The sequence below is a fragment of the Saccopteryx bilineata genome, chromosome 8, assembly GCF_036850765.1.
Source record: "Saccopteryx bilineata isolate mSacBil1 chromosome 8, mSacBil1_pri_phased_curated, whole genome shotgun sequence".
Classification (NCBI taxonomy): Eukaryota; Metazoa; Chordata; class Mammalia; order Chiroptera; family Emballonuridae; genus Saccopteryx; species Saccopteryx bilineata.
In genome coordinates this window covers 6,409,589-6,436,738 of record NC_089497.1, presented here as the reverse complement: position 1 = coordinate 6,436,738, position 27,150 = coordinate 6,409,589, and the positions used below count along the sequence as shown (strand labels likewise).

Below are 27,150 nucleotides of genomic sequence, written 5' to 3'. Positions count from 1 at the left end.
AAACTAGCAACAATCATTAATTTATATGGGAAAATTTTTGAGCTTTTCCAAATTCTACATATGCATAATGTTTATTTCCTTCACTGTGATCAAAATGCATAACAGCATCCAACTTGACACCGAATGTAACACTCTTACAAGCCCTTAGGCTTCTCTGATAAAACTTAGAACCCCCCTTGCTAATGATGCACAGGTGCTCACAGACACAGTTCCGAGCTCTGCCGGCTTGCCGCAGAGATGCTGAGTGTAGTTCCCTGGGGAGGTAACTTGGTTGTGCCCCTCTTGCAGCTCCGGGCGCACTCTGCCTTCTAACAGCTCACTGCAGAACAAACGCTGTTTTGCTTTTAGCCTTTTGTTTTCTTGAAAGCGAGAGTCCTCTTCAGGAATCTTTGAGTTAGAAACAGGCCCAGGACTAACATGTAGGTCTTGAAGGTGAAGCAGCGTCAACTCAAACTTGAGAAAGGTGGGGATACCTTCCGTTTCTGTTGACCTGTCTTCAGCTTCGGTCTTTCTTCTGCCTGCTCATACCTGCTGGTGAGCCTCTTGAGTGAATTTCACTTTAGTTGTTATACTTTTGACTTCAGAATTTCCATTTGGGGAGATAGCTCTCATGCTTTCCATTAGTTCTCCCCCCTCCTTTATTCTTTAAACATGGTTTACTCTACAGGTCTTTGAAGATATTTAAAATAAAAACAAAACAAAACATTTTTCTAGTAGGTCACATATCTGTTTTTCCCGAGGAACAGTTTTTGCACTGTATGAGCTCAGAGGTCACACAAAAACAGCTCTGCAGGCGGGGGTCTTTTGGAGAACCATCCTGCAGGTCCAGTGGGCCAGTTGTCTGGGAGTGAGTCTCGAGAGATTTGGCTCCCTTGTGCGCTCTGTCACTGCGCAGTGCCACCAGGGATCCCTGCAGGCTGTTCTCTCTCTAAAGGCTGTTGTGCAGCGGAGAGCCGAAGGTTGGGCTGGGGCTCCGACGAGTCCACTGTTTTTCTTGAGTTAATATTCCCCTTGTGGGCCCTGGCCGGTTGGCTCAGCGGTAGAGCGTCGGCCTAGCGTGCGGAGGACCCGGGTTCGATTCCCGGCCAGGGCACATAGGAGAAGCGCCCATTTACTTCTCCACCCCTCCACCGCGCTTTCCTCTCTGTCTCTCTCTTCCCCTCCCACAGCCAAGGCTCCATTGGAGCAAAGATGGCCCGGGCGCTGGGCATGGCTCTGTGGCCTCTGCCTCAGGCGCTAGAGTGGCTCTGGTCGCAAAATGGCGACGCCCAGGATGGGCAGAGCATCACCCCTGGTGGGCGTGCCGGGTGGATCCTGGTCGGGCGCATGCGGGAGTCTGTCTGACTGTCTCTCCCTGTTTCCAGCTTCAGAAAAATGGGAAAAAAAAAAAAAAATATTCCCCTTGTTTCTGCAATCCTTTTGCTAGTGTTCTGAGTTCTGGAAGAGTTGGTTCTGACAAGTTTTTTTTGGTGTTTTTTTTTTGGTTCTGACAAGTTTTGCCAGTTTTTTCTTTGTTTTTATGGAGGAGAGAGTTTTTGGAAGTCCTTACTCATCCATTTTCAATAATGTCGCCCTCAGGTAATTTTTAATCAATTGAAATCAGAATGGCTTGAGTTGACATCTGCTTCCATTTTCCTTATTCCATTTTTGTTCTTACTGTGATTAATGCCTTTCCTTCCTCTAAAAGTTTTAGAGCCTGATGAATTCAGGCTTAGGAACCAGCCTGCCTGGATTCAAATCCTAGCTCTGCTACTTCCTAGCTTTATGACCTTGGGCAAGTTACTTTTCTGTGCTTCACTGTGTGCATCTATGGAGAAAATAAGCAATATCTACCAAGTCAGTCTTTGTAATATGCTTAGAACAATGTTTGGCAGCATTCAATAAAGATTACTTGTTTTCAGAAGTTATGGTGTTGAAAATTTTAGAGAGTGTGAAATCTGTTTAGTTTTAATTGTGTTTCTTAGATATCAAAAATTTGTTAATTTTCAATGAATATAAGTTAGAAAATATTATCAAAGAATCATTAAAATTTATTCTTTAATATTTCTGTAGAATAATGAGTCCAAGAAAATGTATATTTCTTTCGTAGTGTTACTCAGTAGACATTAAAAAAAAGACTGGAAATTCCAGATGAAGTATGATGAAGAAAGCTATTGCTCTGTATTCATTGTTTATAACATCTGTTTGTTGTTTTTGTTAGGTCAATAATAATGAAATGGTTGCGTTACAACGAGACCCCAATAACGCCTATGATAAGAATGCAATTAAAGTAAACAATGTGAATGGAAATCAGGTTGGCCATATAAATAGAGACCTTGCGGCAGCTGTTGCCTATATCATGGACAACAAATTGGCACAAGTTGAAGGGTAATGTACCTCAGAGTTTAATAATGTTGAGTCTTTATAGTTGCCCTGACAACTTATATCATTATACTTTTAGTACAAGTTTAATAAATGTTTCAATTCTCCTCTCATCTACCTCCACTACCCTAGCTATTTTCTTACTTTCCTATTGAATTACTGCCTTGGAGAAAGGTAGACCTTCGGTATATATATTAGGAAGTTTACACTGTCTCCAAAGTTTCATTTATTTATATTTATATTTACTTATTTTTATTTTATTAAATGAGAGGTGGGGAGGCAGAGAGACAGACTCCTGCATGTACCCTGACTGGGATCCACAAGGTAAGCTCCCTGTTGGGCAGTGCTCTGCCCATCTGGGGCAGCAGCTCCTTTGCTCAGCAACTGAGCTATTTCAGTGCCTGAGATGAGGCCATGGTACCATCCTCAGCGCTTGGGGCCAACTTGCTCAAACCATTTGAGCCATGGCTGCAGGAGAAGAAGAGAGAGAGGAGGGGGAGGGGTGGGGAAGCAGATGGTCACTTCTCCTGTGTGCCCTGACCGGGAATCAAACCTGGGACATCCACACGCAGGGCTAGTGCTCTGTCACTGAGCCAACCAGCCAGGGCCTCCAAAACTGTTAATGAATAGATTTGGGCATTTGGAAGGGTTAGTGTAAATCAGAGGTTGTAAAACTGGTAGCCTGTGATCTGATGTAAGTGAGCTTAATTTTGCCTACACAGTGTTTAAAGTTTTTTCATTTTTTTTCCAATATATATTAATATCTGGATACTTTACATTTTATACATGTTATTTTTTTCCTAAAGATCAAGTGTTTCCTCATGATATTAGTCCACTGCTGCTGAGCAGCGGATGTGACTTATCCACGGTGGGCCCGCCCTGTTCTATCCCCTCTTCCTTGGAGCTCGTCTCCTCAGTTACCTTCTACCTTTTTTCTTCTAGGCATTTGTTTGTGATCTTGATTTAAGTGTGGCATGTTTAGGATATGAAGTGGTGAGTTTGGAAGAGAAAGGCTCAGCAATGTCTTCTCAGTTAATGTCCTTGTTTTCTTCTTTCTCAGTTCATCGGGTATTTCAAATACTGAGAATAAACTTACGGTGGATCCTGGATTAGAAATCGTTCTTGCAAATCATTTCCCATTCTCAAGGGTTTCTATGCTCTGGTTCTATTAATGAAATCTATATCTTCTCAATTAAGCTTATATTTTACTTATCTTACGGTCTTGATTCTCGGCTATGCTTGTTTTCAAACACTGCTTTATCCCGTCTTCTCAGTTTCTCCTGGCATTCTGTTTGTGAAAACCATCTTTTTCTTCTGATTGCTGTTGATCCTATTCCCTGTTGTTTTTCTTGCTGTCTACTCTGCCCAACCAGTTCCTCCCTGTTTTATTTCATGCAGAATTTGAATGTGCTACTTAGAATATTTAATAGATAATGGGAGTAAAAAGTGATAACATTCAATTTCTCACTTTTTTATTCTTAAATTCAATAGGGTAGTTCCTTCTGGTGCTAACAATTTATTTACCATGCCTCTGCATATGACTTTTTGGGGAAAAGAAGAAAATAGAAAAGTGGTTTTAGACCGGTTGAAGAAACACGGATTTAAATTGGGTCCACCAAAAAGTAAGTTTAGGGTTTAATCTAATATTTTGATATTATAATAATGTAGGAATTGTGAACATTTACTTTCCTAAGTAATATTTTATGTTCATTTGCTAAAGAGTTTGTGCTGAAGGTTGTATGTTATAACCTTTTTTTTTTTTTTTTTTGTATTTTTCTGAAGTTGGAAACAGAGGCAGTCAGACAGACTCCTGCATGCGCCCGACCGGGATCCACCCGGCACGCCCACCAGGGGGCGATGCTCTGCCCATCTGGGGTGTCGCTCTGTTGCAACCAGAGCCATTCTAGCTCCTGAGGCAGAGGCCATAGAGCCATCCTCAGCGCCCAGGCCTACTTTGCTTCAATGGAGCCTTGGCTGCGGGAGGGGAAGAGAGAGACAGAGAGGAAGGAGAGGGGGAGGGGTGGAGAAGCAGATGGGTGCTTCTCCTGTGTGCCCCTGGCCGGGAATCGAACCCGGGACTCCCGCACGCCAGGCCGACGCTCTACCACTGAGCCAACCAGCCAGCGCCTGTTATAACTTTTTTTGGAGTCTTTTTTCTGTTTTATTTTAAGTGAGAGGAGAGGAGATACGTGAGACAGACTCCCACATGTGTCCCAAGCAGATCCACCCAGCAACCCGTCTAGGGCCGATACTTGAATCAACCAAGCTATCCTCAGCACCTGGGGCCAACACTTGGGCTACTGATCCACTGTCTGCGGGAGGAGAAGGGAGAGAGAAGTGGAAGAGGAAGGGGTAGAGAAGTGGATGGTTGCTTCTCATGTGTGCTCTGCCCGGGAAACGAATCTGGGATTTTGCACACTGGGCAATGCTCTATCCGTGGACAGGGCTTTTTTTGGAGTCTTTTTAAGAAAATTTCTGCGTATTTTCTATACACGCATGCACACACACAGACAGGGAAGTCCTTTAGGCTCCTCTAAATTCCTCTAATGATAATATCTGGAAATCTTGATTATAAATGTTCTCTTTGACAAATTATAGACAAGAATCTCGTAATAGGGAATGAAAAATCATTATTTGTTAGGCAAATGTTTGTTCAAATAATGTGCAATTTCAATAGTATGCTTTTTGAATGAAAGGAGTTAGCTTTTAAAAAACTTAAAAATAATTTCTAATGAAGCTTATTTGACAAGTTTTAAAAGCTGTTTACTTAAAGGTAGTCTATTTTATGTGGTGATCGTATTTTCCTTTTGCGAGTGACAGCTTTCGGATTCAGTGTGGAAAGTGGCTGGGGCTCCGGAAGGGCAGGGCCGAGCTGCAGCACACCCGTCCACGCTGCGGTGCTGCTGACCACCGAGCAGGTGGGCGTTCTCTTACTTGGTGGTGTAAACGAGTAAGATACATGTGCATGTGCTGGCCTCAGTGACATTCAGATACATTGTTATGATGTGGGGAGTAAATAGAATGTATATTGCAAACATACATGCACTGAAACACACACATTGCTCTATGTGCATGGGATGTTTAATATGTTTTGATGTTTTTGTATTGTTTGAAAGTTTTAGAACGTGCAAATTATTTTTAAAAAAATCAAAGTTTGAAACGTTCTTTCTGTAAGGTTGAAAATGCAGTGCTAAAAGAATTAATTCCAGTTCTTTGGCATCACTAATTCTTAACTTTGTCTAATTTGCAATCCAGGAGACTGTTAGGCTGAATTAGTTTGAAGAAAAAAAAGGATATAAAAAACAATAATGCAGATCAATCTAGAAATAACATCAAACACTTTTTTTTTTTGTCTCTACTATTGTCTAACTGTAATTATTGTATCTTCCTTGCTCATTGTTAGAAGGGCTTGAGCCCTATCTGGTGAGTAAGCCCCAGGTCACCTCTCCTAACTTTAGATTTGACTTGCTTTCTTCCAAGCTATTGCTGTGTGTTCATGTGCTAATTTACACAAGTAATTGTAACGCATATATGTTGCTATAAAACTTGACTAGATCAATTTAGCAACTAACTAAAGAACCAACTAAATTATTAGCCTAAGACTGCAACCATCCTAATGCTTGCTAGCACACAGCATTTTTTTTTTCACTGCACTAATAATAATAAATAGTCATTGACTGAAAAGAAGTCAGTTGTACCTACTAGGATCTACCAGAATGGTTTGACTACAGCTACGTAGTAGAATCACATTTCAATGGCAGAAGGAAACTTAGAGACACCCTAAATCTCTTTCATTCCTTTCGTTTAACAGGAGTGAGATACAGGGCCGTAAACATTCAGTGTCTTGCCCAGAGTTATATGAAGGTGTACCTGTGACAGGACTGTGACCGAGGCTCAGGAGTCACAACTCGGTTCTGTGTTCTGACTAGCGCAGTGACCTCTTACATCTGAAGCATTCCTCATTCTGTCCTCAGTGAGCAGTGTAGTTTCTTTAACAACCCATGTACCTTTTGTTATTCAGCTCTTAAAGTTAATGAAATGATTTGAACTTTTGAGTTAAGTGTAATTACTATTGGAATTGGTTTATTTCATAGTTTTCTTGTTATTTGTTGTAGCTTAAAACAGAATTTGACAAATTGTTTGAAGATTTAAAAGAAGATGATAAAACTCAGGAAATGGAACCAGCTGAGGTACTGAGCCAGTATTTTCTATCTATGACTATTTGGAATTTAAAAATATGCTGTTAATTTATACATTTTTATCACAAGGTCAGCAGTTTTCCAGATTCTTTGTGGGGGGGTTGAAGAGAGGGCTTATTGTACCTCTGTTTATGGCGTTCCTTTTGTTTACAGGCTGTTGAAACACCACTGCTGCCGCATCAGAAACAGGCACTGGCCTGGATGACCTCTCGGGAGAACAGCACAGAGCTCCCCCCGTTCTGGGAGCAGCGGAATGATCTGTACTATAACACGGTGACAAACTTTTCTGAGAAGGATCGACCAGAAAATGTTCATGGAGGAATTTTAGCTGATGATATGGGTTTGGTAATTATTTTTCTTCTTGAGTCAGTAAACTTTTCTCTTGTGATTATGATTTTCTGTAGAAAGTAATTTTGATGTAGATAGAGATAGGAATATGTTGTTGCCATTTTGGGACTAGATTTCACTTTCAGTGTAGAACCTAGTTTTCTTCACGGTTTTCACTTAGGATAATGGTAAGCTTTTTTATTTTTTTGGTTGAGTTAAGGTACAATTAAAATAGTGTAATGATATAAGCATGTGTTCCCCAATTTTTTTGTGAGGAGAGACAACAATGTTATATGAAGACATTTATAGTATATCACATGTGATACGCAGAGTATTAAATGTACATTTATGATTCCTTACACCAGCAGTTTTTATAATTTTGGGTTTCAGGAACTCTTAAAAATTACTGAGTGTAGAGAGCTTTTGTTTCTGTGGTTTATAGCTATTGCTGTGTATATAAGAACTTAAAAATCATGTTTCTGTGTTGCTAATTAAAAATTTAGCTATGGAAAATAATGAAAAGTTGCATGTTTTCATTTAAATAAAACATACAAGATATATCATGTTCTTTATACTTTGTAGGTAAGTCATAGCTTTCAAATGTTAGAATTATCTTTAAATGAAATTTAATAAAATGATCACCTCATGTGTATACTAGAATTATTAATAAATTTTAAATTAGCTTTGAATATATAGTTAGCAAAAGTTGTAGTTTAATGATAAAGTTATTAGTTCAAGGTTTAATGTAAAATGTTAGAGCAGCTGTCATTCAATAAAATGACATTTCCCAGACATGTTTATAGTGTTTTGTGAAAGTAAATCATTTTTAATTTTTATAGTGCAGTATGGGAAAGTATTTAACTTAACGAAAGACTTCATTAATGCATGTTTTATTTAATGTAATAGTATACTTCTGTGGCTTTAAATGCTATTTAATATACTGCTCACAAAAATTAGAGGATATTTAATAGCTTCATAGTCATTTTGAAATATCCCCTAATTTTTGTGAGCATTATATTTGCATACTTGATTTTAAAATTGGTTTCAGATGTTCTCTGGTCAACTGGGTTTCAGCATCTGACCATTTGTCTTTTTTAAATATTTTAAAGGGCAAAACTCTTACAGCCATTGCAGTAATTCTTACCAACTTCTATGACGGCAAACCTCTTCCTGTTGCAAGAATTAAAAAAAGTCAACTAAAGAAGGTAAAGTATTCTCTCTCTCCCTCTACCCATCTCTCCCTCCCCCACTCCTCTTCTCCCCCCTCCCCTTCTCTTCTGTTCTTCCTTTCCCCTTCCCCTCCCCCCTCTATATCCACCCCCCCTCCCACGTCATGGCTCAATTGGCTTTTCACTTAATGCAAAGCCCTTTGCTCCAGAATAAAGTAACCATTGAAATACAGTGGTCTTTATTATGTAGTGTAAAGCAATGTAAAATAGGGTGCACTTTAAGCTTATTTCAAACTGACTGCAGTACCATGTAAGAAATACACTTTTTCATCCAGGAATGCAATATTAATGATGAATCTATGAAACTTGGAGGAGGCAATACCTGTGAAAAGACAGATGGACTAAACAAAGGTAAACTTTAATTTTGATTATGACTATGTTGTATTGGAATTTTTCTAATTTAATTATGTAATTCCAGGTCTGGCTTTGTTCTATATAAACACTTCAGATCTCTTTTTCTAAAGAATTTCACGTGGGCTGCTGGTCAGGAACAGTTCCATCAAGGAGGTGATGAGAACTTGGGTGGTTGTACACCAGGCACAGAAGCTAGGAAGAGCATTTTTGGTTGAGAAAAATATCCTGTGAAAGGCAGTAAAAGAGCGAAGCACAAACCCAGACTGTAAAGCATGTTCTGTTCGGGACCTCAGAGTAGTTATGGTGTTTATAATTCATGTGCATGGATAGCAGGGGGTCAGAAAAGAAAGTGAGGTTAGCAACACACTCTGAAGTCAGAGGCAAAATATGGCAGATGCATGGCTGTACTTAGTAATCACTTCACAAAATTAATTTCTGCAGTTTGATTAGAGCTGAACAGATGGAAAATATATACATATTTTTTTGTGATAGAGACAGAGGGACAGATAGGGACAGACTGACAGGAAGGTGGGGGAGAGATGAGAATTATCAATTCTTTGTTGCGGCACCTTAGTTCATTGATTACTTTCTGATATGTGACTTGATGGGGCTTCAGCAGACTGAGTGACCTTGTGCTCAAGCCAGTGACCTTGGGCTCAAGTAGTGAGCTGTGCTCAAATCAGATGAGCCTGTGCTCAAGCTGATGACCTTGGGGTTTTGAACCTGGGTCCTCCGCATCCCAGTCTGATAGTCTATCTAGCTGTGTCACAGCCTGGTCAGGCTAAAATTTTTTTATTTTTATTTATTTTATTTTTCAGAAGTGAGAAGCAGGGCGGCAGAGAAACAGACTCCTGCATGCGCCTGATCGGGTTCCACCTGGCATGCCACTAGGGGGCGATGCTCTGCCAATCTGGGATGTTGCTTGGCTGCAATTGGAGCCATTCTAGCATCTGAGGAGGAGGCCATGGAGCTATCCTCAGCACCCGGGCCAACTTTGTCCAGTGGGGCCTTGGCTGCAGGAGGGGAAGAGAGAGATAGAGAGGAAGGAGAGGGGGAGGAGTGGAGAAGCAGACGGGTGCTTCTCCTGTGTGCCCTGGCCGGGAATCGACCCGGGACTTGCACATGCCGGGCCGACGCTCTACTGCTGAGCCAACTGGCCAGGGCTGGAAAATATTTTAAGGAGAGAATAGTAGGTGAGAATTAGAAATGCAGCTGTGCACTCTTCTGTGCTTGGGGGTTTGAGAGAGAAGAGAGGAAGAGAGCAGCGTTGGAAAAGGGTGTAGAATCAAGGACTACTTTTTGGTTGGTTTTGAGTTTAAGAAAGAAATCCATGTATAGGAAGATTCTGGAGGCATTGGCAAGAATAAATACTTTGTAGGTCTGTGGCAGGCAGTGAGAGCAAGAGCTAGGTCGATGGGTTAGCCTTGGAAGGGAAGGAAGTATGGGTCAGGGAAGAGAGGAAATGGAGTGAAAAGATGGCCACGTTGGAAGTCTATAGATGAGGATACCTGGCTTTCTTTGTAACGTGAAGTAGGTCATCTGCTGGGAGTGAAAGGAGTTAAGAATCTAGGCTGAGGATCTGATGTCGTAGAGATCACTTGTGAGAGGGTGGGAGACTGTGGTATGTAAGAGGGTTGCTAAGTGACACGATGACAGTGAAACTTGAAAATGTAAATTTATAATACCATCTCTTCTGGTTACTTTCTTTCCAGCAGGCTAGGTACCCTGGTAAATTTAGCCAACGGGGGGCTTGGCCGTATGACTGCAGGGGAAAGACTGGGTATAAAAAATTGAAGGTGCACCTGACCAGGTGGTGGCGCAGTGCATAGAGCATTGGACTGGGATGTAGAGGACCCAGGTTCGAGACCCTGAGGTTGCCAGCTTGAGCCCAAGGTCACTGGCTTGAGCAAGGGGTCACTTGGTCTGCTGTAGCCCCCCAGTCAAGGCACATATAAGAAAGCAATCAGTGAATAAGGGGCCTCAACAAAAAATTGATGCTTCTCATCTCCCTTCCTGTCTGTCTGTCCCTATCTGTCCCTCTCTCTGTCTCTGTCACACACACAAAAAAATAAAATTGAAGGTGCTGTTTAGTGATAACAAACTGGAATAGGAAACAAGTGGAGTCGTCTGATTGAAAGCAGGAATGAAGATGTTAAGAAAGTTGTACTGCTGAGTTGGAAAGCCAGGATTTTTAGACGGATACCGCTACTTAAGAATTTACTAATATTTTGTATATTTGTCCTTTTCTTTGAAATAGAAGAATCTAGATATAGCGGAGAACCTAGTATTTCAGACGTCAAAGGAAAGAATCAATACCCCAAGTCGGAATTGTCTAGCTCCCGCCCCAAAAGGTAAACTCTTACTATGGTTTGATTATATGTAATATCTTAAACTCTTTCTCAATTTTTTATATATAGGAGAGATGACCATTATGTCTGAGTTCATATACATTCTGTTATTTATAACTAACAAAAATCACTCTGACTTAGGGCACTTAGGCTGTTTTTTTATAGATGAAGAAAATAATTATAAAATAAGTGAATTGGTAATTTTTAATCCCTTGTTTTTCTGCCACTTTTTCCTGTTTCACATGGAAACTAAGATCTAGTGTCTGGGCTTTTTGTGTTTGTTGAGACTTCAGAAGAGCTTTCTTTATGAATTTTAGGAAATGAAAAGCAACCTGTTTATTGGCTGGCTTGACAAAAGCACTACCGTCATTACGGAGAGTGTTATTAACGTAGACCAGAGGGGATGTTTGAGTGAAACACACAGTGCCTCTCTGATCTCAGCTTGAATCTGTTAACTTGATAATTTTATTTACCCTCTGAAGTGAATTTAAATACCTGGCTTTTGTTATATTGTCCTCCATCAGCATCTGCTGTAGCCTCAGATCTGAGTTTCTGTTTGCTCTCTCACCACAAGGATGTCCAAACTGGGTTCTGCTAATTGTTGTCTGTCATTAAGACCTGTCCACCAGGAACACAGAACCAGGACTTGGCAGTCATCATCTTCCTGAACTCCAAATCTGACACCTGAACTGACCAGGAAACCGAGCAACAGTGTTGTTAGGTGGCCCAGATCTGACTTAAGGACATAGAAATAATAATAATGAAGACATGGGAAAAACTGGAAACACATATTACCCACATTGCACCACATACAGTGTCCGTAAAGTCATGTGCACTTTTGACCGGTCACAGGAAAGCAACAAAAGACGATAGAAATGTGAAATCTGCACCAAATAAAAGGAAAACCCTCCCAGTTTCTGTAGGATGATGTGGCAGTATGTGCGCATGCGCAGATGATGACGTAACACTGTGTATACAGCGGAGCAGCCCACGGCCATGCCAGTCGAGATGTGGATGGTACAGAGGAAAGTTCAGTGTGTTCTGTGGCTCGCTAAGTTCGAATCCATGACCAAAGTGCAACGTGAATATCGGTGCATTTATAAGGAAGCGCCACCACATAGGAATAACATTGCTAGGTGGGATAAGCAGTTGAAGGAAACTGGCAGTTTGGTGGAGAAACCCCGTTCTGGTAGGCCATCAGTCAGTGACGAGTCTGTGGAGGCTATACGGGATAGCTACCTAAGGAGCCCTAAAAAGTCTGTGCGTGAGCCCACATTGAACTGCACTGAATAGGTATGAAACTGGGAGAGTTTTCGTTTTATTTGGTGCAGATTTCACATTTCTATAGTCTTTTTTTTTTTTTCAAATGTAAGAAATGTTTATGAACATATTGTTATAATGTCAATAAACCTCATATTTAGTCAATAAAAATTCAAATGTCAAAATTCCCAATATTTTCTACAGATTAAATGTAATAACAATTAAAATCATAACTGGTTTTTTGATAGAAACCAATAAGCTTATTTTACAATATATAGAAAAATGCAAAGGGTCAAATATAGCTAAATCTTGAAGCAGATTAAAAATGGGAGAATTTTTACACAGTTGTATTGCAATACATGTTAAAAACTACTTTATTTAACACTGAATGGTATTGGCGTAAGAACAGATAAATAGACCAATGAAACAGAAGTCAAGAAACAATCACTTCATTTTTGACAAAGGTAGCATTGCAGACTAGTGACAAAAAATTGGCCATTTTATTAAATGGCCCAGGCATGTTGAAAACCCAACTGGATTTGCACATGAATAAAGTGATTCTCAGCTCCTACTTTATACCATACTGAGAAAAGAGGATGGGATGGGAAGCCTCTTCAATGCTGATGGCAATATCAGAGTCTGTCGTCTTTTGTTGCTTTCCTGTGACCGGTCAAAAGTACACCATGACTTTACAGACACACTGTATTACACCCGATACATGGACACTTACTGTGCAGCAGGTGCTGACTCAGGGCCTTTGTTTGCACTAACAGTATGTCCAGTGAAGTGGATGGTATCTTTATTTTCCAGGGAAGAAATTGAGGCATAGAACACGACTATATATCTTACCTAAGTCACATAGCAAATAAGTGGCGGAATGGGGATTGGAGCCTGGTCTGACCCCGAGTCCCTTGTTCTTAGGACTGGACTTCTCCCACACAAAATCTACATTTTTCATTGTGAATTATTTTTTGGCCTCTTAGCTGCTTATTTCATTATATTGGAACTTTTTGCTTTGATGAGTCATTTCTTTAATTTCTTTTTCTAGTTTTATTTAAGTGTTTGAATGGAATTGAACTCAGGATTTAAATGATTACTATTTTAGAAGAGCTTACTTTTTCAAATTGATTTTAATGATAGTGGTACTGTCTTTTGTATAGTAAATGCATCTGGTTATGCTAAAAGCAAAAATGCTTTTAGCAAGTTGGACCTTTATTTGTCAAAATTTTCCAGCTGATTTTTTTTCAAAAAATAAGCAAGGGAAGGACAAAAAAAAGCATTTGTATTGCATTTGTCTAACGTTTTTATTTATAATCATGTTGTTTTGGGTTAAGAAAGTTGTTGCATATACTCATTTTAGGAGAAAAACTGCTGTCCGGTACGTTGAAAGCAGTGACTCGGAGGAGACAGAAAGCAGTGAATTGCCACAGAAAGTGAAAGGTGATGTAGAGTGGGTTTGATCTGAGGCTGCGACCTGCCTTCTGATTCCGTTTGAGTGTTTTTGTATTTGGTTGGTTGTAGGCAAACTGAAAAACGCGCAGTCAGAGACGAAAAGCAGAGGAAAAGGTATGTGTGTGCCTCTCACTGTCTGTAATCTACACTTAGAAATTATTAAAGAAACACTCCATTGATTATCTCTCTCAGACTTGGAATTCTTTAGTAATAGGCCTTATACATGATCACTGTTTGCCTTTGAACTATTCATGAAGCTTACCAGGGGTGTTGAATGAGGCAAATTGAAAGAATAGGTTCAAAATAAGAAAAAAATATTTAAACCAACTTGAAACAAGACAAATTTTTCACTACTTACAAAATGACTTTAGTAACACCTTAACTGGGTCTGTCTAAATTGTAATTTCAAAAGTAGGATTGAGAATATGTTCCTGGAATTACTGTTTATATTACTATACAGATGTAAGAATAATTAATGTCTTTACTTTTTCCTTTATCTTTAAAACATTCACTTTTTTTTCTTCTAAATCAGATCATAGTGTATTCCTAATTAGTTGAGAAATTGTATTGCATTTGGAAAATAATTCATCTCCATTGACTGATCTGAAAATTGGGCATCCTTATTATTAGAGGTCGAACACCTGTTTGTCGGAAGCAGTTCTCCTGCCCGGGCTGAGTCACTGAGCACGTGGCTGCGCCCCTCTCATGGCTCTTCTCAGAGAAGGCAGCCGTTTCTGCTGAGTGACCGCACTCCTCTGAGCGGGAGAGACACGCTCAGTGTGCTTAGAGCAGAAGAGACCGTTTCAGCTACCAGACAGCCTTTTCCTCTTTTTTAATAATGTGAGCTCTTAAGGGAACCTGGGAGAGGTATTCTGTTTTCTGTCCTCAGAAAGAGCAGGTCCCCAAGCACAGGAGAGAGTGAGTTTAGGTGTCCCAATCACCCTGTCTTTCCCCTCGAGCAGGACGGAAGGCGAGAGAAGACCCGGAGTTCCTGTGTGAGCTCGCCGCCCCGGCCCCCGCAGCAAAAAAGGTGTTGAGAAAGGGTCGGTAAATCTGCTGTTTGTTTTCTTTTTCTATTAAAAAAGGATTTAAATGAGAAAAGTTATAAAACCATATTATCAGAAATTAGGAAATAGAGAAAAGAAAAAACACATGCCTGACCATGTGGTGGTGCAGTGGATAGAGCATCGGACTGGGATACGGGGGTCCCAGGTTCAAGACCCCGAGGTCGCCAGCTTGAGTGCGGGCTCATCTGGTTTGAGCAATGCTCACCAGCTTGGACCCAAGATTGCTGGCTTGAGCAAGGGGCTACTCAGTCTGCTGAAGGCCTGCGGTCAAGGCACATATGAAAGGGCAGTCAATGAACAACTAAGGTGTTGCAACGAAAAACTGATTGATGCTTCTCATCTCTCTTTGTTCCTGTCTGTCCCTATGTGTCCCTCTCTCTGACTCTCTCTGTCTCTGTTTAAAAAGAAAAGAGAAAAAACACATAATCCCATTTTTTAAAAAATTACCTTTTGGTGTGTTGTTGTTCCAGTACCATTTTCTATTTTATTTTAGTTAGGTCAGCCTGACCTGTGGTGGCGCAGTGGGATAAAGCACCGACCTGGAACACTGAGGTTCCCGGTTCGAAACCTTGGGCTTGCCTGGTTAAGGCACATATGGGAGTTGATGCTTCCTGCTCCTCCCCCTTCTCTCTCTCTCTCTCTCTCTCTCTCTCTCTCTAAAAATCAATAAATAAAATATTAAAAAAAAAAAAAAAAAAAAAGTTAGGTCAGAAATGATGGGAGGTGATCCTGTACTCATGTGAGTAGCAAAGCTGTATCTTCTAGTGAAGGCCCAGAGCAGTTCATGGCTGCTTGAATCTTTTATTTAGTTAGGATTAACTCAGATTACAACAAAGGTATACTATATTGCTCACAAAAATTAGGGGATATTTCAAAATGAATATGAAGCAATAAAATATCCCCTAATATTAGAGACAGAGAGAGGGACAGATAGGGAGAGACAGGAAGGGAGAGAGATGAGAAGCGTCAGTTCTTCGTTTGCGGCACCTTAGTTGTTCATTGATTACTTTCTCATATGTGCCTTGACTAGGGGGCACCAGTAGACCAAGTGACCCCTTGCTCAAGCTAGTGACCTTGGACTCAACCTGGCGAGCCTGTGCTCAAACCAGATGAGCCCCGCGCTCAAGCAGGCGACCTTGGGGGTATTTTTTTGTATCTCTCTGAAGCTGGAAATGGGAAGGCAGTCAGACAGACTCCCGCATGCGCCTGACCAGGATCCACCCAGCACGCCCACCAGGGGGCAATGCTCTGCCCATCTGGGGCGTTGCTCTGTTGCAACCAGAGCCAGTCTGGCGCCTGAGGCAGAGATCATGGAGCCATCCCAGCGCCCGGGCCAACTTTGCTCCAATGGAGCCTTGGCTGCGGGAGGGGAAGAGAGAGACAGAGAGGAAGGAGAGGGGGAGGGGTGGAGAAGCAGATGGATGTTTCTTCTGTGTGCCCTGGCTGGGAATCGAACCCAGGATTTCCACATGTCAGGCCGACGCTCTATCACTGAGCCAACCGGCCAGGGCCGACCTTGGGGTTTTGAACCTGGGTCCTCCGTGTCCCAGTCCAGTGCTCTATCTACTGCGCCAAACTGCCTGGTCAGGCAGCATCCCCCAATTTTTTTTTTTTTTACAGAGACAGATTCAGAAGGATAGACAGGGACAGACAGATGGGAACGGAATGATGAGAAGCATCAATCATTAGTTTTTCATTGCGCATTGCAACACCTTAGTTGTTCATTGCTTTCTTTTTTTTTTTTTTAATTTTATTTATTTACTTCAGAGACAGAATGAGAGTCAGAGAGAGGGATAGACAGAGACAGACAAGAACGGAAAGAGATGAGAAGCATCAATTATCAGTTTTTCATTGCAACACCTTAGTTGTTCATTGATTGCTTTCTCATATGTGCCTTGACCATGGGCCATCAGCAGACCAAGTAACCCCTTGCTCGAGCCAGCGACCTTTGGGTCCAAGCTGGTGAGCTTTGCTCAAACCAGATGAGCCTGTGCTCAAGCTGGAGACCTTAGGGTCTCGAACCTGGGTCCTCAGCATCCCAGTCCGACACTCTATTCATTTCGCCGCCGCTTGGTCAGGCAGCATCCCCTAATTTTTGTGAGCAGAATACTTGGTATAAGTAGAAGTTACTTTTCACTTAGGAATGTTACCGATCTTTATTATTATTTATAGTTTTCTGTTTTGTAATTGATAGGAAAACGACACTACTTGGAAATCTAGCTACTTGAGATAGAAAGAAATTGAACTAGGGATAGGAAGTTTGGGGCGGGTTATATCTCTCCCTTACTCTCTATTTTACATGTTGCAGATTCAGCATACAAAAGTTAACTTTCATGGTAATTATGCCAAATGATGCAGAGAACAAAATTAATGAACACATAATTCTAGATAAGAAGTGCTGGGAAGAAAATAAGGGGGGGTAGTTGAGGGAAGACCGGCTGACGGAGCCTGTGTAAGGTGCTGTTTGAGCTGCACGGAAGGATGAAAAGGGCTAACTTTTGCTTAAGACTCAATTAGGAACAAAAATGTAGGTGTTTCAGATAGATTATTCTTGACCCCAGTTTCAGAGATTTTAACAAATGTGGAACTTCAAGTTGAGATAGAATTAAGTTCCCACATAAAGTCTCTTCTGTCACAGATGCATAGCCATAATATAGGAGAGAAACTTAAAAATTCATAGCTGAGATAAAACCAAAATGAATGTATTTCTTGAAGAGATGAGAATAGAAACAAAAATCAGTGCATAGAGACAGAAGCCATATATTGTGGTAAATAGTGGTTTCTTAAATAAGACACAAAAACTCATAGGAAAAGAGTAAATTCAACAACATTTAAAATTTCTATTCACCAAAAGGCACCATAAACACTGAAAAATGTTAAGGCTAAAGAAGATAATTGTTAAGTAAAATTTATAATGGATTATTGATACCTAGAATATGTAAAGGAACCCTCTACAAGACAATTAGAAAAAACAATACCATAGAGGAATACTCTTTAAGAATATAAATATATAAACTCAAATAACAGGTAAACATAGGAAAGTATATACAGATCCAGTCATTGGGGAAATACAAATTAGAGGCACACTGAGATACCGTCTCAGCCATCATATTACAAACATTTAGTCTCAGCACCAAGGTAGTGCAGCAACAGGAGCTCGTGCACTGCAGATGGGCTTGGAAGTTCCTGTGGGGAGCAGTGAGGCCAGACAGACTGAAGCTGGGCAGACCGCCACAACTAGAGATTCCTACAAGGAGATGGGAAAGGGTTTTCATTGATGCGTTGTTTTAGTGAGATACTGGGAGTAATGTGAATACGACCCAGTAGGGAGTGGTAAATAACATTGGGGGGTGTCTTTCTGCAGGCTGCCTGTGTATCCTCACCATGGGGCAGCTGGCTTCCCACAGAGGCAGTGACCAGAGTGAGAGAAGGGGAGAGCGTTTCAGGGAGAGAAGCTATATTTTTTATAACAATCTCATAAGTGATGTGTCACTTCTGATACCTGTTGGTCACAGACCAACCCTAGTAGTGAGTGGGGTGGGCCTGCACAAGGTGTGGCTCTCAGGGAGAGGATTATCATTGGGGCTATCTTGGCGTTTGGCTACCACATTATCTATAGTACAAATTCAGATCAGAAAATGGTGTAAAACTAATGTTCATCTTAGTGAAAATACCGGTGGCTATTCCAGGCTTCCTCCTCGTGCCCCCTTCCAGCCCATCTCTGCCTCCCCCATGAGCCGACACGTCTAGATACTGAGTTGTCTAAAATGGCAGGGTAGAGCTCTAGTTGCGGTTCCTTCACGGCTGGAAACGAGGCCGTCTGCTTCATTTTAGTTCTTTGTGGTTTCTCTCTTCATAAAGGCACATGCTGTCCTTCTTTACTGACTTTGTATAATGTTCATGACACTGGTTTACCCTTTCAGGAGCACCTGCCCTAGAGGGTGCAAAGAAAACTGATGTGAAGAGACCACGAACAACACTGATCATCTGCCCACTTTCTGTGTTAAGCAACTGGATTGTAAGTCTTCACAGCCTTCTAAAAATGTGAAGTAATTTGTATTTGTCTTACAGGATAAAAAGTATTTTGTTAAAGTATCATCCATTGGGAGAAATATGCTTGGCCATCACTTTATATCTAAGGTTAAGTAATTGTTAGGTGACTTAGAGATATTGCCGAATCAAAGCAATAAAGAAATCATCTTTGAAGTTCTATAGTAGGGAAAGAAACATCATCAGTTGCTATAAGATTCGTACTTCTACATCTGCCATTTCTGTCCCTCAAAGTAGGAAATGTGTATGATTTAGCACCATGAGTGTAACAGTTGGGACCTCTTCTCAGAAAGAACCCCCTAACCACTTTGTAGAACAGCGTAGACAATTCAGTGAGCCCTTCGTGCACTCAGGTTTTCCCCGAGTTCTCTGTATAGAGTTTCTCATTTCATCCTCACAACTGTTCTCATTTTCTAGGTGACCTAATTGAATCACAGAGAATGAAGTAGTATGTCTAAGGTCATCCAGCTAATCAGTGACGGTGCTAGGATATGGTCTCCAACATTCTGACACTAAAGCCTATGTTTTTAAGGCTGCTCACCAGAAAATTGTGTGTGTGTGTTTCTTTTCCTTTCAGATTACTTGGCTCTTCTAAAACACTGCAGTGGCATGGAGTGTCTGTGGGATGTGTAAGGAGCTGCCTGGTTGTTTCCTTCCCAGTCTGAGCTGCATGCTGCACGTCACAATGAAATAGTGACTGCACGGGAAGCACTGGACGTAGAGTCCACTGGGTGTGGGCTTCTGTGCCTGTCACCTCCCCGAATTTCTGCCCCGCTCCTGGCCTTTCCTCCTCTGGTCGGAGAGGTGGGACCAGTGCCTCAGTTTACACATTGGATTCCGTCATTTCCGGTCTTTGCATTTTATCTGGTATTTTCCCCTTGCTTGGTTATTCAGCCTGTCTCCATGGGCCCTTTCATGCAAAATACTCAGATCTTCATCATTTTCAAATGCTTTCTTTGGATTGTCTCACGTTTAAGTTGCTATTCTGCTACTTTCCTTATGTGGTCATACTTTTTGGGGTTTAATTTCCACTTTGTGCTTTTGCTTAGTAACTTCTTAACTCACTGTAATCTGGTTTCTGCCAATAATTCTCTCAGTTGTATTGGAAAAGATTAGTAGTTATTGTTTATTTGTCAAATTCTGTGGCTTCTTTAATTTCTTCTTCGCTTTTATGTATCCTTGCTTTCTTTGACTTACCTTTTTTTGTAAGTTTTTGCTGTATTTTTAAAAAAATAAATTAGGTCTCCTAATCAATGTGCCATTTTCCTCTTAGAACTAGAGTGACTTTTTTATAGTTCTCTCTTGCTCTTTTAATTTGAACAGAACTGTGCTTTTTCTTCTTATGGGTGGTCGATCATGGGAAGGTTGTACATGGGTACTTGGATGACAGTTTATGGTGACATTTACAAGTATTAATGGACGTATAAACAGCAGAACTGATTTTTTAAGAGCTTAGGATGTGGAAATGTATTTTAAAAATGAGTATTCGCCTGACTAGGCGGTGGCGCATTGGATAGAGAGATGGACTGGGATGCGGAGGACCCAGGTTCGAGACCCCAACGTCGCCAGCTTGAGCGTGGGCTAATCTGGTTTGAGCAAGGCTCACCAGCTTGACCCAAGGTTGCTGGCTTGAGCAAGGGGTTACTCAGTCTGCTGAAGGTCTGCGGTCAAGGCACATATGAGAAAGCAATCAATGAACAACTAAGGTGCCGCAACAAAAAACTGATGATTGATGCTTCTCATCTCTCTTCGTTTCTGTCTGTCTGTCCCTATCTATCCCTCTCTCTGTCTCTGTAAAAAAAAAAAAAAAAGGGTACTCAGTTTTGTATTACAATTTTATATTTGGAAAATGGCCAAAGCTTTGGTAATGTAAACCTTGGCAAAATTTTGCTTACTGAGGTTATGGAAAAACTGATTTTTAAAGGAATGTGGGATAGCTGGGCGTTTAGGGAGTCCTGGCCAAGAATTAGGCTATCATCATCTCTCAGCAAGCTGTTCTTTTCCTGGCCCCGAGTAAGTGACTGGGCACCCTAATGTACCGGCTAGAACTACCTTATTCTACTTATCTTCAAACATGAGCAGGACGCCAAGGAAAGAGTAAGAATCCAGCCTCACTTCCACCTCTTACGTTTTCTAGATGTTAAGAGCAGTAATTCATCCTCCCATTGCAAAGTGAAATAACACCCATTTCATTCATACATACACACATAGACACGTAACCTGGCACAGTGACTAGAAACTCAATGTTGCAGTTCTCCTCTAGAAAAGTTCATTTCTTTCAGGGTTAAAGCTCCCACAGACATGCTCTGTTCCATCCCCAGCAATTGCATGGTTCATTTTTCTCACACGATATCCATGCTCCTTTTTTCTTTTTTCTTTTTTTTAATTTTTATTTTTTACAGAGACCGAGTCAGAGAGAGGGTTAGGGACAGACAGACAGGAACGGAGAGAGATGAGAAGCATCAATCATCAGTTTTTCGTTGTGACACCTTAGTTGTTGATTGATTGCTTTTTCATATGTGCCTTGACCGCTGACCTTCAGCAGACCGAGTAACCCCTTGCTTGAACCAGCGACCTTGGGTCCAAGCTGGTGAGTTTTGCTCAAACCAGATGAGCCCACGCTCAAGCTGGTGACGTCGGGGTCTCGAACCTGGGTCCTCCGCATCCCAGTCCGATGCTCTAGTCACTGCGCCACCGCCTGGTCAGGCTCCATGCTCCTTTTTCCCTGCTCTGACTTTGTTTGCATTTTATTACTCTTCATTATATCTTATTTTGTAAGGCATCTTTAAAGCTTCTTGTAAGTAGAGGAAATGAACATAAATTAAAATTTTTAAATTGACCTTGAATTTTCTTCTTGAAACTTTGACATTCTTTGGCCTCTCCCAAAATTTTATTTTCTACCTCATCTTTCTGACCCATCTTTCTCCACTTCTGTTTTTCTCCCATGGTTCCTATATAGTCTGCCTTTTTTGTTCCCCATAAAATGTGTCACTTTTTTAAAGCATTATGAAAAATTTTAATGAGATTTTCCTTATTAAGATTCAAGAATTTCAAAATGTGCTTTACTTTTTATTGTTCAGCTGGAGTATTTGTAATCACATCACAGACATCATGTCCTATCTCCTAATAGAGGCATAGCCTGCTCTTTAAATATCGGTGTTATACAGGCTCTGTTTTCTCATTGCATGTGTTCTCCTTGGAGCAACCCTTCTGTGGGTTCACGTACTGTCTGCTGAACACTTGAAAGTCTGTATCCACGCTTGCATTATAGGCCAGTACTTAACTTGTCCTAGTATATATACTTCCCCAGTCACATATTCTTTAGTGACCCAAAGTTTTGATTCTATAAAATACTCGTAAAATACTCGTCATCGCTGTCTTATCTTTATACCTGCTTTCCCGTCTTTATTTTAAACTTTCCTCTATCTTTATCACACAGTTCTTCCAGACGATCATTTTAAGTAAAAGTGGCTTGTCTTCTCTTTATGAAGGTGTTCTGTATTTAAGTAGTCACCCTGTCCCATCAGTTCCTTCTGAGTGTCTTCCTTTCCCACCCTTTCACCTGGTCCTAACGCCATTGGGTTTGGGGCTTCGCCACCCTCACCTCAGTGGTTTCCCAGCTGTTACTCCTGGTGGCTTCTGTCTTTATTCTAATCAGACTTTTTTTTGTTTGTTTGGACTTACCCGCATAGATTGTTTTCATGTTTAAAAAAGAAACCACTTGAGTTTTAAGAATAACTCATGTCCTCAAGGAGGGCAGGGACTGGTCCTTGTGTTCTTGATGGCTGTGTGACCTGCTGCTTCTTGCCTGGCACACAGTAGGCCTGAGCTGAGCACAGTGGGTGCTCGGCTTCAGTCTTTGCCCACTGTTTTGAAAATGTCGGCTGTTGGTCTTGCACCATTTAATTTTGTTATTTTTAAGTCTAGTAAGTAACTGAAAGCATTAAAGATCCTCTGTGTTAAAATACTAAAACAAAAAACTAGTGACTGTTTTGAAGGAGCTCTGTTCTTTTCTGTTAAAAACGAAGTGGCCACTCATTGGTAGGTCCAGGCAAAATTTACATAATGTGTTACAGCATGTATGGCAGTTTTCCTGACAGTGAAATAGTAATTGGTGTTATCGTTGCTGTTTTAGTTTGTACTGTGTAGATTTTATGTCATTTTAGTAGTGTGATTTGTGACACTACTCCCAGGATATTACTTTTCACACGCCTTTTAAACCTGGCACTAATCCGCTTATTATTCAAGATGTTTCTAATTTTCTTTTAGGACCAGTTTGGACAACATATAAAAGCAGATGTGCACTTGAATTTTTATGTTTATTACGGTCCTGATCGTATTAGAGACCCAGCTTTGCTTTCAAAACAGGATATTGTTTTGACGACATACAACATTTTAACTCATGACTATGGTGTAAGTATGCAATACTCAGAGATTTTCAGAAGTTCAAGAAATATGCTTCAGGTTTCTAAACTGTTATCAAGTTTGAGTTTTATACTCTTCCTTTTTTTTCTTTCTAAATACTTAAGAACCTGTCGGAAATAAGTAGGAAGTTATGTTGTAATAATTTGCAAAAAAAAAAGGTTGATTTTACTTTAGACAATAATATAGGAATACTTTCTATTTAGAACACTTGAAGTTAAAATTTTAAATTTGTATTGTAACTAAGTATATGTAAGAACTATAAATGAATTTTATCTTTTGAATATTCTAGAATATATTCTGTCACAATGATTTGTCTCAGTTTAAAAGTAAGCTATTTTTGTAGCGGAAATATGAGTTTCCTAATTCATTTAGAAGTCTAATTGTTACTTGCCTGTAATTCCAGTTATGTTTTTCAAAATACCTTATTGTCAAAAATTCTATCTTCTGATAAGAACATTTACTTTTCCATAAAAGAAAGTAGTTGCGTTACAGTCAAACAATCCTGCTATAACTGGTAATGTTGATACTGTCACTGGGCTGTAACCGGAAGCTGCATAGCTCAGTGTTGAGCCGAGGTCGCAGCAGTGTGCTCCGCTCCCTGGGGGGGGATAGCCTCTGGGCCACATCCTGCTGTGGGGCTCTGAGCTGCATGCCCCCACCTCAGCACCTCAGTCTTCTCTTCTGTACGAAAGGAATAACAATACTTCAGGAGCTTGTGAACATTCGATATTTAATGTTTGTAGTGGCTAAAGCAGTACCTATCACATAGTAAGTTGATTATTGAAAAATAATAGCTCATATTACATAAAGTGCTTTCACTTTCCCGTGCTTTTAATTCATATGGGACACTTATTTCAGATGAAAGGTGACAGTCCGCTACATGGCATAAAGTGGCTGAGGGTGATCCTGGACGAAGGCCACGCCATACGGAATCCCAATGCTCAGCAGACGAAAGCTGTGCTTTATTTAGAAGCAGAGAGGAGATGGGTGCTGACGGGTAAGGACAGCATTCTGCTTTTTAAGACATTCCCAAATATGTGTCATTAAGTAAGTTAGTGAGGGGGCCACTTTGTAAACTTTAAGTTGCTATAAAGACTGTTCCAGAATTAATCTGAGAAATTTAATAAAATATTTTGATTCTTCCTAATTGCCCATGATATAGCAAGATTTAAATTAGAGTTAATTTATAGGACAACCACTAAACTTATTCTTGAACCTTGGAGAGTCACTAGACATTTTAATCCTCCAATCAGAATCTTGATTTCTCTATTTCTTCTTGGAGTCTGTTTGCTTTGCTAGAGGATGAGGAAGAGAATGTAACCTCAAACTAGATTTTTCCCTCTTGCTAGTGCTATCGATTTAAAAATCAAATAAATGGATGTTCTTGATACAGAGAAAGTTGAATTTACTGGGTCTGTGGTCTTTTTCTTTGCTAGAATAGCAAGTGTGAACTGAAAATCAGGAATTGTGTATTTTGAAGTGTATTTGTCTGAGAAGGAATGTAGTCACAGCTGGCGGGGGAGGGGTATGTGCTGGGGACAGTGCCCAGTGCTGACCAGGGTGTTGGCTCAGCCACATGGCTGTACTTGTTCACATTCTGGTTGTAGAAATATAACAACTTCCTGTTATTTCTAGGTACTCCGATTCAGAATTCTTTGAAGGACTTGTGGTCTCTTCTTTCCTTTTTAAAACTGAAACCGTTTCTTGATAGAGAGTGGTGGCACAGGACCATACAGCGTCCTGTCACCATGGGAGATGAAGGTGGACTCAGGTAAGTGCTGTCCTGATCGCTCATTATACTAACTGCAAATAACTGAGCTGCTTGAACCAGTTTCCACTTCGTCAATATTTTAACTTGGCTGTTGGCTTTCTTCTCCAAGAAGTGTTTGTTTATAGTTTCATGCCTTTGACACTCAGAACCTAGTGATTCTGGTTGCGGGACACAGATTTCTCACTGCCACTAAAACATAAACCTTCCCTGCCCGTGGTTTCAGTCAGACAGAAAGGAAAGGCCGAGCTTTGTGGTTTGTGCGTGTTCTGTTACTCCGGAAACCTCCAGTCCTAGATTGAGTAGTGACAGGAGAAACTTGACATGCTCTGAGGGTGCACTATGCACTGAAGTCTGCTCAGGTGTCTCGTGTAGCTGTATATACTGGTGACGAGGAGGGCGTGATGGTGGTGTCAGCGGGAGCTATAAGAGAAAGTCATTTCTGGCGGGCTCGGGGGAAAGTGCATAAATAAAATTCAGCGTGGTGGTAGCCATTTTGCAAGGCATTGGGCTAATGTATTTTAAGGTGTTTTTTTTTCTTTTTTTGCCTAGAATATTCATTTTTAAACAGGGTTAGAGTAATGCATTTATGGGTTGTAAAATAATTACTGTTATTTTTTTAACTGAATTTATTGGGGTGACACAGGTTAACAGTTATCCAGGTTTCAGGTGCACAATTCTACAACACACCTCTGAACCCTGTATTGTATGTTCACCCCAAGTCAGGTCTTCGTCCATCACTGTATCACCATTTATCCCTCCAGTACTGCCAGCCTCCCCACCCCCACAACCCCCACACTCGTCTGTGTCTGTGAGGTTTGGTCCTTTATTGCTCCATCCCTCTACCCCCCTCACCCAGCCTCCCCTTCCCCACCCCAGTAGCTGTCAGTTGGCTCTCCATATATGTCTGTCTCTAGTTTGCGTGTTAGTGCATTTTGTTCATTAGATTCCACATATGAGTGAGATCATGTGATCCTTGTTTTTCTCTGCCTGACTTACTTCACTTAGTGTAATACTTTCCAGGTCCATCCATGTTGTCTCAAAGGTAAAGTTTCCTTTTATGGCTGCATAGTATCCCATTGTGTAAATGTGCTGTACAATATTTTAAAAGATGGCGGCTAGCATTATAAAAAGTGAAAGAGTGGAAGATTTAAGAAAAAAGCAGAGTGCATCACACATAGTATTTTGTGAAATGTTTGTGTGTGTGCGTTTCCTGGATGGAGTAAATGTTACTGTGGCTTTTCATGAAAAACATTCAAAACCCACTAACCTGGTTTGCAGTACTTCTTATTTGATTCCTTAGAACCAGCTATTTAAATTCTAATTAAGGGATTGTATTTATATTTGTGTCAGGGAAAACCTTTCTGCAATCCTTCCTTTATCCTGTTCTTGAGAAGGGGGAGTATAGATTTATAGAACCTAGAAGGCACTTGTCCCTCTTCTGGGTCATCACATCAGGTTTTTATCTTGTTCATTACTTTATAAAAGTTGATTATGTATGTTGATTTTCATATTACTGAAACTTTCTGAAATAAGATCTTACTCATATTTATATTTTTATGATATTTAGTATAACACCTTTCACTTAATAGCGCTTATTAAGAATTTGAGTATTGAACATGGGTGAGTTAGCTGAAGAATTGAGAAGTGAAAAGGTTAGTGATGAGAACAAAAGTAGAAGTATAAAGAGTAAACTGTTGTGACAGGAATTGAGGACAAATTTCAGTTCATTTGTTGCTGTAATTTTGTATTTGTAGAACATGTCTGATTTTTTTTAAAAAAACAGAGACAGAGAGAAAGTCACAGGGACAGATAGGGACAGACAGACAGGAATGGAGAGAGATGAGAAGCATCAGTCATCAGTTTTGCATTGCGACACCTCATTGATTGCTTTCTCATATGTGCCTTGACTGTGGGGCTACAGTAGACTGAGTAACCCCTTCCTCGAGCCAGCGACCTTGGGTCCAAGCTGGTGAGCTTTGCTCAAACCAGATGAGCCCGCGCTCAAGCTGGCGACCTCAGGGTCTCGAACCTGGGTCCTCTGGATCCCAGTCTGACATTCTACTGTGCCACCACCTGGTCAGGCTAACATGTCTGTGATGATCAGATTGGATAAAAGCCCAATTAAGAGATTAAAAAAATTTTTTTTTTACTTTTTATTTTTTTCCAAATGAGAGGTTTTTAGGTGAGAGGAGGGTTTATAGTGAGGCAGACCTCCTGCTTGCACCCTGACTGGGATCCACCCAGCAACCCCATCTAGGGCTGATGCTTGAGTACCAAGCTATTTTTAGTGCTTGAGGCTGAAGCTAT

General features: G+C 40.7%; 1 protein-coding gene across 3 annotated transcripts in view; it reads left to right on the top strand.

Annotated features, from left to right (window-relative positions):
- Positions 1–27,150, top strand: part of HLTF (helicase like transcription factor) — a 44,421-nt gene that overhangs the window by 2,686 nt on the left and 14,585 nt on the right. The window contains exons 3-17 of one of the 3 annotated variants that reach the window (XM_066240853.1): positions 2,201–2,367; positions 3,853–3,983; positions 5,176–5,279; positions 6,477–6,551; positions 6,714–6,905; positions 7,997–8,092; positions 8,392–8,467; positions 10,728–10,821; positions 13,439–13,518; positions 13,600–13,644; positions 14,490–14,573; positions 18,521–18,615; positions 22,917–23,060; positions 23,931–24,069; positions 24,708–24,843. In XM_066240853.1, the coding sequence (XP_066096950.1) occupies positions 2,201–2,367; positions 3,853–3,983; positions 5,176–5,279; positions 6,477–6,551; positions 6,714–6,905; positions 7,997–8,092; positions 8,392–8,467; positions 10,728–10,821; positions 13,439–13,518; positions 13,600–13,644; positions 14,490–14,573; positions 18,521–18,615; positions 22,917–23,060; positions 23,931–24,069; positions 24,708–24,843 (1,658 nt within the window). The remainder of the gene's footprint in view (positions 1–2,200; positions 2,368–3,852; positions 3,984–5,175; positions 5,280–6,476; positions 6,552–6,713; positions 6,906–7,996; positions 8,093–8,391; positions 8,468–10,727; positions 10,822–13,438; positions 13,519–13,599; positions 13,645–14,489; positions 14,574–18,520; positions 18,616–22,916; positions 23,061–23,930; positions 24,070–24,707; positions 24,844–27,150) is intronic. The other 2 variants (XM_066240855.1, XM_066240854.1) reach the window with 2 other exon arrangements.